The sequence below is a fragment of the Capricornis sumatraensis genome, chromosome 2, assembly GCF_032405125.1.
Source record: "Capricornis sumatraensis isolate serow.1 chromosome 2, serow.2, whole genome shotgun sequence".
Classification (NCBI taxonomy): Eukaryota; Metazoa; Chordata; class Mammalia; order Artiodactyla; family Bovidae; genus Capricornis; species Capricornis sumatraensis.
The window spans coordinates 181,782,840-181,798,888 of record NC_091070.1 but is presented as its reverse complement, the minus strand read 5'-3'; the positions used below and the strand labels follow the sequence as shown (position 1 = coordinate 181,798,888).

Below are 16,049 nucleotides of genomic sequence, written 5' to 3'. Positions count from 1 at the left end.
TTGGTAGAATTCAGCTGTGAAGCCGTCTGGACCTGGGCTTTTGTTGGCTGAAAGATTTCTGATTACAGTTTCAATTTCTGTGCTTGTGATGGGTACTGTTAAGATTTTCTATTTCTTCCTGGTTCAGTTTTGGAAAGTTGTACTTTACTACGAATTTGTCCATTTCTTCCAAGTTGTCCATTTTATTGGCATATAATTGCTGATAGTAGTCTCTTACGATCGTTTGTATTTCTGTGTTGTCTGTTGTGATCTCTCCATTTTCATTTCTAACTTTATTGATTTGATTTTTCTCCCTTTGTTTCTTGATGAGTCTAGCTAATGGTTTGTCAATTTTATTTATCCTTTCAAAGACCCAGCTTTTGGCTTTGTTGACTTTTGCTATGGTCTCTTTTGTGTTTTTTTGCATTTATTTCTGCCCAAATTTTTAAGATTTCTTTCCTTCTACTAATCCTGGGGTTCTTCATTTCTTCCTTTTCTAGTTGCTTTAGATGTAGAGTTAGGTTATTTATTTGACTTTTTTCTTGTTTCTTGAGGTATGCCTGTATTGCTATGAACCTTCCCCTTAGCACTGCTTTCACAGTGTCCCACAGGTTTGGGGTTGTGTTTTCATTTTCATTTGTTTCTACGCATATTTTGATTTCTTCTGTGATTTGTTGGTTATTCAGCAGCGTGTTGTTCAGCCTCCATATGTTGGAATGTTTAATAGTTTTTCTCCTGTAATTGAGATCTAATCTTACTGCATTGTGGTCAGAAAAGATGCTTGGAATGATTTCAATTTTTTTGTATTTACCAAGGCTAGATTTATGGCCCAGGATGTGATCTATCCTGGAGAAGTTTCCGTGTGCGCTTGAGAAAAACATGAAATTCATTGTGTTGGTGTGAAATGACCTTATAGATATCAATTAGGTCTAACTGGTCTATTGTATCATTTAAAGTTTGTGTTTCCTTGTTAATTTTCTGTTTAGTTGATCTATCCATAGGTGTGAGTGAGGTATTAAAGTCTCCCACTATTATTGTGTTATTGTTAATTTTCCCTTTCATATTGTTAGCATCTGTCTTACATATTGTGGTGCTCCTATGTTGGATGCATATATGTTTATAGTTGTTATATCTTCTTGGTTTGATCCTTTGATCATTATGTAGTGTCCTTCTTTGTCTCTTTTCACAGCCTTTGTTTTAAAGTCTATTTTATCTGATATGAGTATTGCTACTCCTGCTTTCTTTTGGTCTCTATTTGCATGGAATATCTTTTTCCAGCCCTTCACTTTCAGTCTGTATGTGTCCCCTGTTTTGAGGTGGGTCTCTTGTAGACAACATATATAGGGGTCTTATTTTTGTATCCATTCAGCCAGGCTTTGTCTTTTGGTTGGGTCATTCAACCCATTTACATTTAAGATAATTATTGATTAAGTATGATTCCATTGCCATTTACTTTATTGTTTTGGGTTCGAGTTTATACACCCTTTTTGTGTTTCCTGTCTAGAGAAGATCCTTTAGCATTTGTTGGAGAGCTGGTTTGGTGGTGCTGAATTCTCTCAGCTTTTGCTTGTCTGTAAGCTTTTGATTTCTCCTTCATATTTGAATGAGCTCCTTGCTGGGAACAGTAATCTGGGCTGTAGGTTATTTTCTTTCATCACTTTAAGTATGTCCTGCCATTCCCTCCTGGACTGAAGAGTTTCTATTGAAAGATCAGCTGTTATCCTTATGGGAATCCTCTTGTGTGTTATTTGTTGTTTTTCTCTTGCTGCTTTTAATGTTTGTTCTCTGTGTTTGACGTTTGTTAATTTGATTAATATGTGTCTTGGGGTGTTTTGCCTTGGGTTTATCCTGTTTGGGACTCTGGGTTTCTTGTACTTGGGTGATTATTTCCTTCCCCATTTTAGGGAAGTTTTCAACTATTATCTCCTCAAGTATTTTCTCATGGTCTTTCTTTTTGTCTTCTTCTTCTGGGACACCTATAATTCAAATGTTGGGGTGTTTAATGTTGTCCTGGAGGTCTCTGAGATTGTCCTCATTTCTTTTAATTCGTTTTTTTTTCCTCTCTGATTCATTTATTTCTACCATTCTATCTTCTACTTCACTAATCCTATCTTCTGCCTCTGTTATTCTGCTGTTTGTTCCCTCCAGAGTGTTTTTGATCTCACTTATTGCATTATTCATTATATACTGAATCTTTTTTATTTCTTCTAGGTCCTTGTTAAACCCTTCTTGAATCTTCTCAATCCTTGTCTCCAGGCTATTTATCTGTGATTCCATTTTGATTTCAAGATTTTGGATCATTTTCACTATCAATATTTGGAATTCTATATCTCTATCTCTTCCTCTTTTGTTTGATTTGGTGGGCATTTCTCCTGTTCCTTTACCTGCTGGGTTTTCCTCTGTCTCTTCATCCTGTTTATATTGCTGTGTTTGGGGTGGCCTTTCTGTATTCTGGCAGTTTGTGGAGTTTCCTCTCTGTGGGTTGGGTTGTACGGGTGGCTTGTCAAGGTTTCCTGGTTAGGGAAGTTTGTGTTGGTGTTCTGGTGGGTGGAGCTGGATTTCTTCTCTCTGGAGTGCAATGACGTGTCCAGTAATGAGTTATTAGATGTCAATGGATTTGGAAAGACTTTAGGCAGCCTGTATATTGAAGCTCAGGGCTGTGTTCCCTGTGTTGCTGGAGAATTTGCGTGGTATGTCTTCCTCTGGAACTTGTTGGCCCTTGGGCAGTGCTTGGTTTCAGTGTAGATATGGAGGCGTTTGATGAGCTCCTGTCGATTAATGTACCCTGGAGTCAGGAGTTCTCTGGTGTTCTCAAAAATAAGGAATGCTTCACAAAATTGCATGTCATCCTTGCACAGGGGCCCTGCCAATCTTCTCTGTATCATTCCAATTTTAGTATATGTGCTGCCGAAGCGAGCACTATGTAGTACTTGAAAAAAAAATGATTGCGCAAATACATCCCATTCTGCTTACAGTGAGGAAGATGTGATAAGCATTTGATTCTTCTTCAGTTAAGTTCTCAGTTTGTTCACTGTTCTTTTTAAAGTCCTCATTACAATAGAACAGGTTTTAAAGAAACTTGTTTCTACAGCTGAAGCAGATGATGTCTCAGAATTTCAGGTGTTTTTTTTCTTCAAAGAGAGTATTGGTTGTTGAGTATTCCTATAAGAATTCCATTTCCTCTGGAAAAATATTCTTTCTGAATATCAGGAAGAAGGAATTTAGTCCAGTAGGATAACTTACTAATTAAGGAACATGAGCTTTAGTACCATTGTTCAACCATAATTTTGTTGTTGATGATTACAGTATTATCACAGATAGATCTGATATCTACAGGTGTCAGGCAGTGTAAAAATTCTGACATTAACAGGGATAGCATATGTGGATCTGTTTGCTGGGGTTACAAACCTCGTTTTTCCTGTTTGTACTTCATTGCACCAGATAGTCTAATAACTTTTAAGCTAAGTTTTAAAGCAGTTTTACTAAAGATCTTAAGTATCTATTTTGTATCAAAGAAGTATTTGTTCATAGCTTTAAAGGACAAATAATCCAAATCAGTTTTTAAGGAAATACAGTTTTTAAGGATTTATAAGCCCCACCATCCATAACTAAAAGGTGCCCCCACCCCCCACAAGGTACCACCAGCTTTCAACACATTTAGCTGTTTCTTTTGGAATTACCAATGTATTTCTAAGTGTATTGCATACTAAAATTCTAGGATTTTCAGTTTAGATATGACTCATGGGCCTCTTCTGAAAGATAAAGATTGAAATTTTATGGTGCCATTTCCACTCACATTTTCTCTCCCCCATTCTCCTAGTATCATTCATTTATGTTCATATGACTTAGTAAATATTTTTCACAGATGAGCCCTGACTGACTTTTATTTTCTTGGACAAATGGCCTGTATTTTTATTCCCTTGGTTTTGTTTTTTGGATTTATTTTGGTTTGTGTTTTGGAAGAATATCTACCATTTATTCTTCCCCCAAACTTTCTGACAAAAATGTGAAGAACAGTTTTGGTATTCAGTTTGGTTTTCCCCCTGGGAAGCACCTTTGCTGAGGCGCTCATTCATCCTCCTCTTCCAGTTCTGAACTGGCAGTTCTCTCACAGGAATCCTGGGAAGACCTTTCTGCCCACCTATTGAATGGGAGCTCTTGCGTGATCTTGCCTTTTCCTCCTGGTTGGTTTGCTCCTTCATTTTGTTGAAACACTTCTGCCAGGAGCTTCCTAGTACAGGAGCACTAAACCTTTCATTACTTTATATGCCTAACAATGTATTCACTCCACTCTCATATGTTCATAATTTGGTTACACTTTAGTTTGAAAATAGTTTTCTTTCAGAATTGTAAAGACTACTTTCCAGTATTACCCTTAAGAAGTCTGCTTACATTCAGATGTCTGCTTCTCCACATGTGATTTATTTTCAGTGGAAGCTTTTAAAATCTTCTTTATTCCCAGTGGTCTGAAATTTCTTGATAATACTTCTTGATATAATTTCATTTTTTTTCCCTCCTCATTCATCATGTAGAGCATTTCATAGGCTGTTTGAATCTTGAACTCTAATTCTTTAGTTTTGGGCTTCCAGAAAAGTATGTTTCTCATATCTATTTTCTTCCTGTTTATTTGTTCTCATTGTTATCTTTCATAATAAGGACTTTACTCAATTATCTACCCATCTTTAACTGTGCATCTGTATGATACATGAAAATCATTCACTGAATGATGAATGAAATGATGAATGACATTCATTGAAAAGACTGGAAATTTTGGATACAGACTAGACTCGCTGATGGTTTTGTTTCATTATAGGATTATTCACTGAGGATCTGACCTTACCATTAGCTAGGCTTAACTCTTTATTCTGAGATGAACCCTCCAGTCATATGCCTGAAGAGAGAAAGGTTAACTACTTACACTCTAGGAGCTGGACAAGGAGAGAGAGTAAGGAATATTGCTTATTCAATATGATCTATTTGATTTATTCTCTGTCATCAGTCCCTTACCATATTCTTGTTCTGCTGTCCCCTGAATCTCTCTGGGTCAATCTCTCCAGAATAAGGTATCTTCCCTCCTGCCTAGGCAGCAGTGGTCATCTGGTTGCACAGGATGAAGGCTATGTCTTTGGTATCCACACTATACATTTCACCTTTTAGGGATATCTAGTACCTCCAATTCCTAAGTTGTTTCTCAAGTTCTGAAGTGTAAATCTGCTTGCTTTTTATTGGCCTTCTCTCATCATGTCATTAGGTTTCAAATTTCTATGACCTGTTAAGATGGTTACCACTTGACATCTGCTTTCTATCTTGAACATTTTTCTTGCCATCTTTCTTTTGCTCTTCTTGAGGTTTTACACCTTTTTTTTTTATTCCCCCGACCCCATGGACTGTAGCCTGCCAGGCTCCTCTGTCCATGAGTATACTCCAGGCAAGAATACTGGAGTGGGTTGCGATTTCCTTCTCCAAACACCTTATTTTTATTCCTTTCTTGCCATCTTATTAGGACTTTGGAAAGAAGGCACATAGGGCCATATATTCAGTCTCCCTTAAGTAAACCAGAATCTTTTCATATTTTTCTTTATAGCAAAAGATGATGGTTCTGAGTCACCAAAAGAGCAAGATAAACTTAACAGGTAAGTTTTCCTTTATACAGTTCTATGCCAATTTATACACTAAAAGAACTATTGACTTAAATTGTATTTTCATTTTTTGACTTAGAAAAATGATTTCATTTAAATATATCTTCCCTTCCAATACCTTTTAAAAATGATTTTTTTTTCAAGAAGAATGTGAAAATCTTGAGTTCTTTCTAGACTATTTAATTAAAATTGAATGTAGCTATATAAGTTGCCTAGCCTTTTTTAAATATAAATTTATTTATTTTAATTGGAGGCTAATTACTTTACAATATTGTATTGGTTTTGCCATACATCAACATGAATCCACCACAGGTGTACACGTGTTCCCCATCCTGAACCCCCCTCCCACCTCCCTCCCCATACCATCCCTCTGGGTCATCCCAGTGCACCAGCCCCAAGCATCCTGTATCCTGCATTGTTCCTGGACTGGCAGTTCGTTTCATATATGATATTATACATGTTTCAATGCCATTCTCCCAAATCATCCCACCCTCCCCCTCTCCCACAGAGTCCAGCAGACTGTTCTATAGTTGCCTAGTCTTTTATTTTTCATTTCTGAAAAGGAAAAACAAGACCATTGTCTACATTATAGCCCGACCATTATATATCATAAAAATCCAAGAAGTTTAGGGAAAGAATAAGTCTTGGAGCAAAATGGTGAGAGTTAGGTTGAAGCCATTGTACCCTTGGGAGACCACCTGAGAGTGTGACCTTGAACACTTGGACAGGTGTAGGTTCTGCAGCTTTTAGGTTCTCTAACATTTGCATCAGCCTTATTTTAATAGTCAATCAGACTGTTTCTACATAGAAAATAGCCAATTTACTACTGCTGAAATAATACTTATTCTGTCTTGGTTTTATACTGTACATGCTCCAAAACAAGGATCCTCTTAGTGGAATAATAATAGTAAAATGTTCCCAAAAGACTGAAATCAAAAGGAACACTCAGATCCGGACTCTGTCCCAGAACATGAGACAATGTTATACCAAGGGGCTCTCTGCCTGGAAGTGTTAGAACCTCAGAATGAGAAGACCCAGAGCAACTGATGAAATGGTTAATTGGAACATGACAGCAAGAGCATTGACCTTGTCTGTCCCCCAGCACTGAGATGAAGCCCAGCCAGTAGCAGTGGTGGCATTTGTCTCAGGCAGGAGCAGGAAGAAGGGGAGACCCTGTCACAGGGAGGAAACTTTGGCCCTTGGGTTCTTTGGGGCGCTGAGTCCCTCATCAGACAGGCAGCAGGGTAACCAGACAGCACCATGAGGATCCAGCACTGATCATAGGACTATAAAATCTGGAGCCTGGAAGAAAGAGTTCACTAGAACTGTGTTGAGAAATGACTTAAGAACCATGGTGAGATCAACTTGCATTTGTTATTTTCTTGGAAAATCAAGATTCATGACATTGAAGGGGAAAAAAAGAAGTGAAAAGTTGGGAGAGAATAATGTCTTATACCTATAAGTACCTATAGTGAGATTCTAGGCAGAGGGAATAGCTAGGGTTTTGACTAATTGAGTATTGGATGTGAGCAAGGTGTGTTGGAGGGCTTCCTAGGTGGCTCAAGTGGTAAAGAATCTGCCTGACAATGCAGGAGGTGCAGGAGGCACCAGTTCTATCTCTGGGTCAGGAAGATCCCCTGAGGAGGAAATGGCAACCCATTCAAGTATTCTTGCCTAAAGAATCCTATGGACAGAGGAGCCTGACGGGCTATAGTCCATAGGGTTGCCAAAGTTGGTCAGAACTGAGCATGCACACAGATGTGTTAGAGGATCAGAAAGAAGGCCACTGCAGCTGGAACACAGCAAGAGGGAAGAAGAGATGGGTAGGGGTGGAGTAAGAGATGTAGATAGGGCTTTATAAACTAGGTAAGGAATTTGCATTTTATTAATCTTGCAGTGGGAATTGGGACACAACTGGACAGCTTTTAAGAAGAGAAAGGTGTAATCAGATTTACATTTTAAAAGGACCACTTTAACTGCCTCCTGGGGGATCAACTGTGAAGGATCGAAGGTGGAAACAAAAAGAATTATTTGGTTACTTTAGTAGACCAGGGGAACGACGCGTGGTTTGGGCTAGGGCTAAGGGCGTAACTGTGGAGTGGGAGATAAGTGGATGAAATGGCTGGATTCAAGGCTTTAGCTTGACCTTTTTGGGGCAAGAGAAAAAGTGGAATCAAGGATTAGTAATAGATTGTGGTTTGAACTGGATGGGTACCACAGTGACATGTTAAGATGGGGGAGATTGGAAGATCACACTACTGGCTTAAACTAACAATCCCAGTTATTGATGAAGCTGTGATTGTACTGTAGCGCTCTTATGTTGCTATGCCTATTGACTGCCCACAGCCAGTTCAGAACACAGTTTAGCAGTTTCTTGTCATGTCAAAGGTTCACCTGCCCTCTAACCCACTCTTAACTATTTACCTAAAAGAAATAAAAGTATATATTAACAAAAGGCTTGTACAGAAATGGTCATAGCAGATTATTTGTAATATCCCAAACTGAAAACAACTGAAATTTCCATCAACAGTCAATATTATATATTCAGCAGTTGAATATATAAATAAATTGTGTTGTATTTATAAACTGAATACTCTCAGCAATAAAACTGTTGATACATGCAACAACATGGAATAGGAATACAGGCATTATGTTGAGGGGAAAAAAAAACTCAGTAATAAAAGAGTACATGCTGTAGAGTTCAATTTGTATGAAGTCTAGGACAGGCAAAACTCATCTATGGTGATAGAGAACTGGATCAATGATAACCCAAAGTGTCAAGGGAGCTTAACTGGGAACGGGCAGTAGGGAGCTTTCAGGACTAGTGAAAACATTCTGTAACTTGTTTGGGCTTATGGTTATGCAGGGGCATGCTTTTATCAAAACTCATCAATCTGTGCTCTTAACACTTGTACATTTTACTGAATGTCAATTATACTTTAACAAAGCTAATTTTAAAGGTATTCAACTAACTTTACAACTCTACTAAATTAGATTTAGAGTCACTTCAAATAAAATCTTTTTTAAAAAGGCATTCAAACTCTTCCAGTAAATAGAGACAGTGAATATGTCACCAAACTTCAAAACTCTGATTCTAAAATCAGAATTCATTACAAGAAAGGAAAATTATAGGTCAGTATTCTCATAAACCTGAAATGTATAAATTCTAACCAAAATATTAGCAAATTAAACTCACTGATATATAAAGAAGGGATAGTACATGATGACTAAGTGAGCTTTGTTTCAGGAAAGCCAGATTGGTTTAAAATTTGAAAATCAATGCATGTAACTCAGCCAAATAAAAGAAAAATAAAAACATAGAATTATCTGTCTTAATCTAGAAAAACCATTAATACTCATTCATGATAAAAATTCTCACTAAACTAGGAATAGAAGAGAATTTCCTTATTTCAATAAAGGGAATCTACAGAAATCAAACCAGTTAATCCTAAGGGAAATCAGTCCTGAATGTTCATTGGAAGGACTGATGCCGAAGCTGAAGCTTCAATACTTTGGCCACCTGATGCAAAGAACTGACTCATTGGAAAAGACCCTGATGCTTTGAAGATTGAAGGCAGGAGGAGAAGGGGATGACAGAGGACGACAGTTGGATGGCATCGCCAACTCGATGGACGTGAGTTTGAGTAAGCACCAGGAGTTGGTGATGGACTGGGAAGCCTGGTGTGCTGCAGTCCATGAGGTCACAAAGTGTCGGACATGACTGAGTGACTGAACTGAATTGAACAGAAATCTAACAGCTAACCTCACACTTAAATGTGAAATGTTTAATCCTTTTCTCCTGAGTTTAGGAGCAAGGCAAATATCCACATTATTACTGTTTCTATCTAACACTGTACTGAAGTCCTAGCCAATGCAATGAGGGAAGAAAAACAAAAGTTATAAAATTTGGAAAGAATACAGTAAACCATTTGTATTCACAGATAATACAATTACATACATATTGAAATCCAAAATAATATACAAACTTGAAAGTTTGAAAATTAGTAAGTAAATCTAGCAAGGATCTTAGCTAGAAGATGAATATTAAAAAATTAGCTATTTTTATCAATATAAAAGTGAAACTTTAAAAATACCATTACAACAGCATCAAAATGTAACAAAAGATGAGTAAGACATTTATACTGAAAATCACAAAATATATATGGGAGGATTTTTTCAATACCTAAAGAAATTGAGATATACAATGTTTACCACTTAGAAAAGACTCAATATTGCTACAGTATCAATTCTTCCCAAATTGTAGATTCAGTTCACTCTCAGTCAAAATCTCAGCAGCCTTTTTTTTTTTTTCTGGCAATTGATAAGGTGGTCTAAAATGTATCTAGAAATGCAAAAGGTTTAAAATAACAAGGCAGTCTTGAAGAAGAACAAAGAGGATCAACAGTCTCAGAGACCAGGACATACTAGTAAGCTAGAATGAACTGGACTATTATTGGAGCTATTTAGGTCAGATTCCTGTTATCACTGAGGTCCTGATTTAGAGCCGGGGTAAGATCCAGTCCCCACATCAGACCACAGGGCATGTGGGAGAACGGGAGAAGACTGGAACAGCTATTGGGAAGGCAACCACAATATCCAGTGTGACAACCTTCATGTATGTATTATTTTTATTGGACCTGAATCTTAGTGAGTATGACTTTGATAGGCTCAGGGGGCAAAAGAGTCTCTAATAGAACTGCTTGTACAGACATGGATGTGTAAGACTGTGGTGCACTTAGGATCGTCAGGAAACAGTTCCATGTGAATGGATGTGAGGATGAATGATGGGAGAAAAGATTGGAAATGGCCAGATGATGAACCGCCTCGAATTCTATGTAAAAGTTTTTAGATGCCATCCTATAGAAGTAGATAACCTACTGTGGCTTTCAAGCAGAGACATAATAACCTGGAGGAGGGAGAGACCAAGGTAGAGCCATCGGATATGACCGGAGTGACTAAGCACGTGTGCGCAAGGCAGAATGACAGCTATTTAGAGTTTGCAGGAGAAGAATGATGAGGTGCTTATTCAAGGCAATGAGGAGCCCAGCTGACACTGAGTGCTGAGGGGTGCTAAAGCCCTCCTTGACTCTTTCCATGCATCCTTTCATTGAATGTTCACAACCACCACTGGAGAAAATTCTGTCTCTGAAGACATGAAGAGGTTATTAGGTAACTTGTTCAGAGTCATACAGCTAATCAATAATGGTGCCACCATGTTTTAACCCAAGCCAGCTAATCCCAGAGCCTGTGCTCTTAGTCATGATACTACATGACTCTTCATGATTTCTTTGTTGTTGTTGTTGTTTTAGTTGCTAGTTAAGTCTGACTCTTTTTTTGACCCCGTGGACTGTAGCCTGCCAGGCTCCTCTGTTCATGGGATTTCCCAGGCAGGAATACTGGAGTGGGTTGCCACTTCCTTCTCCAGGAGATCTTCCCAACCCAGGGATCAAACCAGTATCTTCTACATTGGCAAGCAGTGAGCCATCAAAAAAGTCCTCATGGCTTATTAGCTAATTTCTTTTTAGTGCTGAATAATATTCCATTGTCCGAATATACACCACTTAACTTATCCATTCACCCATTGATGGCATCTTGGTTGCTTCTACATTTTGGCAATTATGAATAAAGCTGCTCTAAACATCTGTGTATAAGATTTTGTGTGCACATAAGTTTCCAGCTCCTTTGGGTAAATACCAAGGAGTGTTATTGCTGCATTGTGTGGGAAGAGTATGTTTAGTTTTGTAAGAAACCACCATGCTGTCTTACAAAGAAGCTGTACCATTTTCCATTCCCTATCCAGAGATATTTAAGGATTTAGTCATTAGGCTTTGGCAATGGCTGGGGTGTTGCTTGCATGAAATAGGGCTACCATGATTCTCTTCCTTTAATGATCCTTTTGGTTTCCTTCACTCCCCACCCCCTGGCCCTTAATTGTGAATTGGTTTCTGCCCTTTCTTTTCTAAACACTTACTCTTTTGGAGTTTGTTTTCCCTAATGGTGTCATCTATCAAATTTTATGTTGATTTGACCTAAATCTCTTATTTCCAGTCCCAATTTCTCAATCACACTCCTAGAGGTCATCACCTACAACCCATGTTTAAAATTAAACTCATATTTTACTTCAGTTTCTCTAGACACTTTCTATTAATAGCAAAAATAACTGGCCTTCTGGGTTTTAGAAGAATATGTGACCCTCAAATACCTTTACTTTTCACACTCTATCAGGCAGCTGATTCAGTCAGTTCTTTAGCATTCTCGTAAATTCATCTCCTCCCCTTCGTAATCTTTGCTCCCACCCTAGTATTGGCTCTCAGGATCTCTTGCCTAAGTTACTGAATTTGTTTCCTAACTGGTCCCCTTGCATTTAATCTCTCATATAATCTACTCTGCATGCTAGTGCTAGAGAAAACTCTTGCTCAAACACTGATTTCTTAGTTTACTTGCCTCATTTGAGAACTTCTGATTACTCTCTATCACCTAATAAATCAAGATCACTGAATCAACTCTATCCACTCTCTGCCTAAATTTGAAGACCTATCATTGCCTCATTTCACCTATCTTTTAATTAAATGCCAATTCTTCTGAAATTGGAGCTTTTCCCTCTGGTCAGTTATCTTGTTAACTATCACCTCTTCCCCCAGCATCCTCTCTATGTAGGCATGAACACACCACACTCCTTGCCATCTAAGCTATTGTTAATACTGTTTCCCTGGCCTAAAATGCCTCCTTCCTTTGTCCCAGGTCTATATCCAAGTGACTCTTTCCCAAGTGGCTCCAAAATAAAGTTACAGCTCCTTCCTCCAACTTTCTTCCTTATTGCCACTGCCAAAGACAGGTTTTTCACTATAGTCTCCAAATGTCTGTTAAATGATGTGACCATTTATTATGTTAATATATAAAGCTATTCTACTTAATAGTTCAGGTATATATCTTATTTTCCCAACAGGATAATAAATCCTGATGTTCAGTTTAAAATAATGTCTTCTACTTTTTCATATTCTTAGTGCCAAAAATAATACTCAATAAATTCCTGTTACTGGTTGGAACTATAAACACAGGTATTTTTATGCTGTATCTATCCATTAGTAGTTTATCTGAATAATAATAGTAAATAATTATTGTTCTCTTATTTTAAGGGGTTATTTCCTTTATAGAGTTGAAGGTACAGATATTCCCAAGTGTTCAAGGCATTCTGTTTTGTATATTCACACTATACTAAAGTTATACCTTTTAGGGTAATATTTTAAATTATTCTAGGGGAAGAAGAGAAAGCCCCTGAAGGCTAACAGCTTGAAATTGAACAGGACACCATTGGGAAGGGAGAGGGTCATGGGTCGTCGTCAAACAGACAGAAAACAATGGAGACGATTGTGCCTGAAGATGGTGTATTTTTTTTCACTAGACAGTATGTTGACAGTTTCCTTCCTCTTGGGTCATTGTTGTCTGCTAAATGATCTGTGACAGCAGATTGATCACAAGCTTTCTCATGCAGGAGATATAATGCAGTCTTTCATTTTGTTACCTCCGTTGCCAAATGCCGAAACATTTTGTTGGCAAATTAATGTTAGTTTAGTATATCATTTAGTAGTATAAAGTACTGAGTGTAGCTCTGGAAGCAATAATAGTAGTGATTAATTTATCTTCACCAAGTTTCAGGTTTCTACTTAAGTGTGATTACAGATGCAGTAGCATACTGGAAAAATGTTAGCCTTAAATTTTAGATGTCCATAATTATTATTTAAATAAGGGAATGCATTAACACATTCAGGTATTGCCCTATTACTTTCAAAATTGAGTCAAATACTTAAGCACCTATGATTTACCTATAAAAATTAATGTTAATAACCTATTGTAACTGAAAATTTGCTTCTTCCTCCAGAGCTAGGAATTTAAAACAGACCTAAGGTCTTTTACATTTGATGTTTAAGCATCCATTTAAGCCAGTTAATTGATGATTTCACACATCTAAAAAATTATCTGAAAGTAGTGTTTTGTTTATAGAGTATTGAGAATCCCTGCATTCAAAATGTTTGTAGGAAAAAAATCAGAAATGCAGTTATCTAAGAGTAAGAGACCGTTTCATAATTACTGTTTAATCCTTTGTAGCAGTCTTTGCTCTTCCATTAGGATTTGGTAACATTAGCACAGAGGAAGGAAATGTGCTGGCAGTAATATTAGAAAAGAGTTGTTTATTTTCCCTCTTTGGAAGTGATCAGATTTCTGTATAAAAATTAAACTAATCTCAATTCTGGTGTTTCTTGTCTCCTCGTAATAAAAAAGAAATTAAGGTGATTTTACTAAAATTCAGCATAGAAATGTAAGAAAGTTGTTTATTGTAGAAAGATAAAATATACAGCTGTGATGCTTTATTTAAAGTTCTTTTTACTGTTAGTCACAGAAGGCAGTTATCTTAAACCTACATTTTTTTCTTTTTATAATATACACATGGATGCACATTTATACTTATTCTTGAAAACTGGTGTGGGCAGATCTTTTTTGTGATTTGCAGGTATTAGTGGAAAATTATGTTAGATTCATTTGTTAGAAATAACCATGCTAGAATTTGCAGATCAGCCTAACGTTTTGTGGGGGCTTCCTAGGTAGCACTAGTGGTGAAGAACCCACCGGCCAGTACAGGCATGTGGTGCCCATAAAGAGGCGTGGGTTCAATTCCTGGATAGTGAAGATTCCATGGAGGAGGGTGTGATGGCCCACTCCAGTATTCATGCCTGGAGAATCTCATGGACAGAGGAGCCTGGCAGGTTACAGTCCATAGAGGTGCAAAGAGTCAGACACAATTGCAGTGACTTAGCACATGTGCGCACACACTAATGGCTTATAACAAAATATCTGTAAGAGTCCACTCTGATAAAATAATTTTAAAAAGCAAGTTTGCATGCTACTCACTGCCCGGTTTTATTTTGTATTTTCAGATCAATTAAATCAGTCTCATTTAGTGATTACTACAAGACATGGTCTGGAATAGCCACATCAAAAGCCGCAGAATATTACAGAACTCCATGTAGGTGATCCAGCCTTGTCTTATTTTGTGGGGAGTGGGGTGGTATATTAATCTCTGAACATTCTTAGCTTGTCTTGCCTTCAAAGACTAATTGACACATATTTGGAATTTGAGGGTGATCAGCTTCTTTGTTGGCTCCGTATACTAATCATTCAATAACTGTTCAGTTAGTCCCTCTTTTGTATAGAGTCCTGGACTGAAGTCTGATGAAAAGCCAAAAGGAAGGATAGACAGTTGGAATAATAAAAGATAAAGTTCTCAGTTCTTTCAGATTTACTTTACTGCCTCACCCCAGAAGGAAGCCTTCAGAGCAGGAGGAAACTTTTTAATTCTAAACACAATTATCTCTGAAGACAGGGATATTATTAAGTAGAGGAACAGCAAGAAAACCTCGAGCTGCTCAATTATATCAGTCTAGTGAAAGATCATCTGTTACCATCATATAGTAAGAGCTGAAAAGATGGAACGGGAGAGCTGGACAACTTTCTGGTCCCTTTTAATCTAATCTTTAGAGGGCTATTTTCTGATTTGTATCAAAGTAGGTTATCCAGTCTGCAAATGTGACTTTGCTCCAGCTATCCAACTGAAATGGTACATTCTGAAGTTATCAATGACTTCCGAATTCTCAGATTCAGTGATTACTTTTTTCAGTCCTTATCTTACTTGAACTCATATTGGCTCTGCTCTCCTTATGACTCCATGGTTTTCCTCTTACCTTTCCAAGTGCTCCTCTGCCTCTTTCCTTAGCAAGAACTTCTTCATTCAGTATTCTCTGCCCAGCTCTCTCTGGGAGACATCGTCCATTACTATGGTTTTCATTAGCCCACATGCCAATAATTCCTAAAGCCTCATCTCTAACCAGACTGTCTTCTGAACTCCGAATGCACATTTCCAGCTGTGTAATAAGGTTCAGCTCAGTTCAGTCGCTCAGTCGTGTCCAACTCTTTGTGACCCTATGAATCACAGCATGCCAGGCCTCCCTGTCCATCACCAACTCCCGGAGTTTACCCAAACTCATGTCCGTCGAGTTGCTGATGCCATCCAGCCATCTCATCCTCTGTTGTCCCCTTTACCTCCTGCCCCCAATCCCTCCCAGCATCAGAGTCTTTTCCAATGAGTCAACTCTTTGCATGAGGTGGCCAAAGTATTGGAGTTTCAGCTTTAGCAACAGTCCTTCCAATGAATACTCAGGACTGATCTTCTTTAGGATGGACTGGTTGGATCTCCTTGCAGTCCAAGGGACTCTCAAGAGGCTTCTCCAGCACCACAGTTCAAAAGCGTCAATTCTTTGGTGCTCAGCTTTCTTCAGTCCAACTCTCACATCCATACATGACTACTGGAAAAACCATAGCTTTGACTAGACAGACCTTTGTTGGAAAAGTAATGTCTCTGCTTTTTAATATGCTGTC

At 37.9% G+C, this 16,049-nt stretch overlaps 1 protein-coding gene and 1 non-coding gene across 2 annotated transcripts in view; one reads left to right on the top strand and one right to left on the bottom strand.

Annotated features, from left to right (window-relative positions):
• UBE2U (ubiquitin conjugating enzyme E2 U) overlaps positions 1-16,049 on the top strand; it is a 54,921-nt gene that overhangs the window by 28,433 nt on the left and 10,439 nt on the right. Inside the window, exons 6-7 of the mRNA XM_068961231.1 lie at positions 5,564-5,612; positions 14,552-14,640. Of these exons, the coding sequence (XP_068817332.1) occupies positions 5,564-5,612; positions 14,552-14,640 (138 nt within the window). The remainder of the gene's footprint in view (positions 1-5,563; positions 5,613-14,551; positions 14,641-16,049) is intronic.
• LOC138074648 (U6 spliceosomal RNA) lies at positions 2,793-2,899 on the bottom strand. Its single transcript, XR_011144479.1, has one exon. It is a non-coding gene; the product is annotated as a U6 spliceosomal RNA (small nuclear RNA).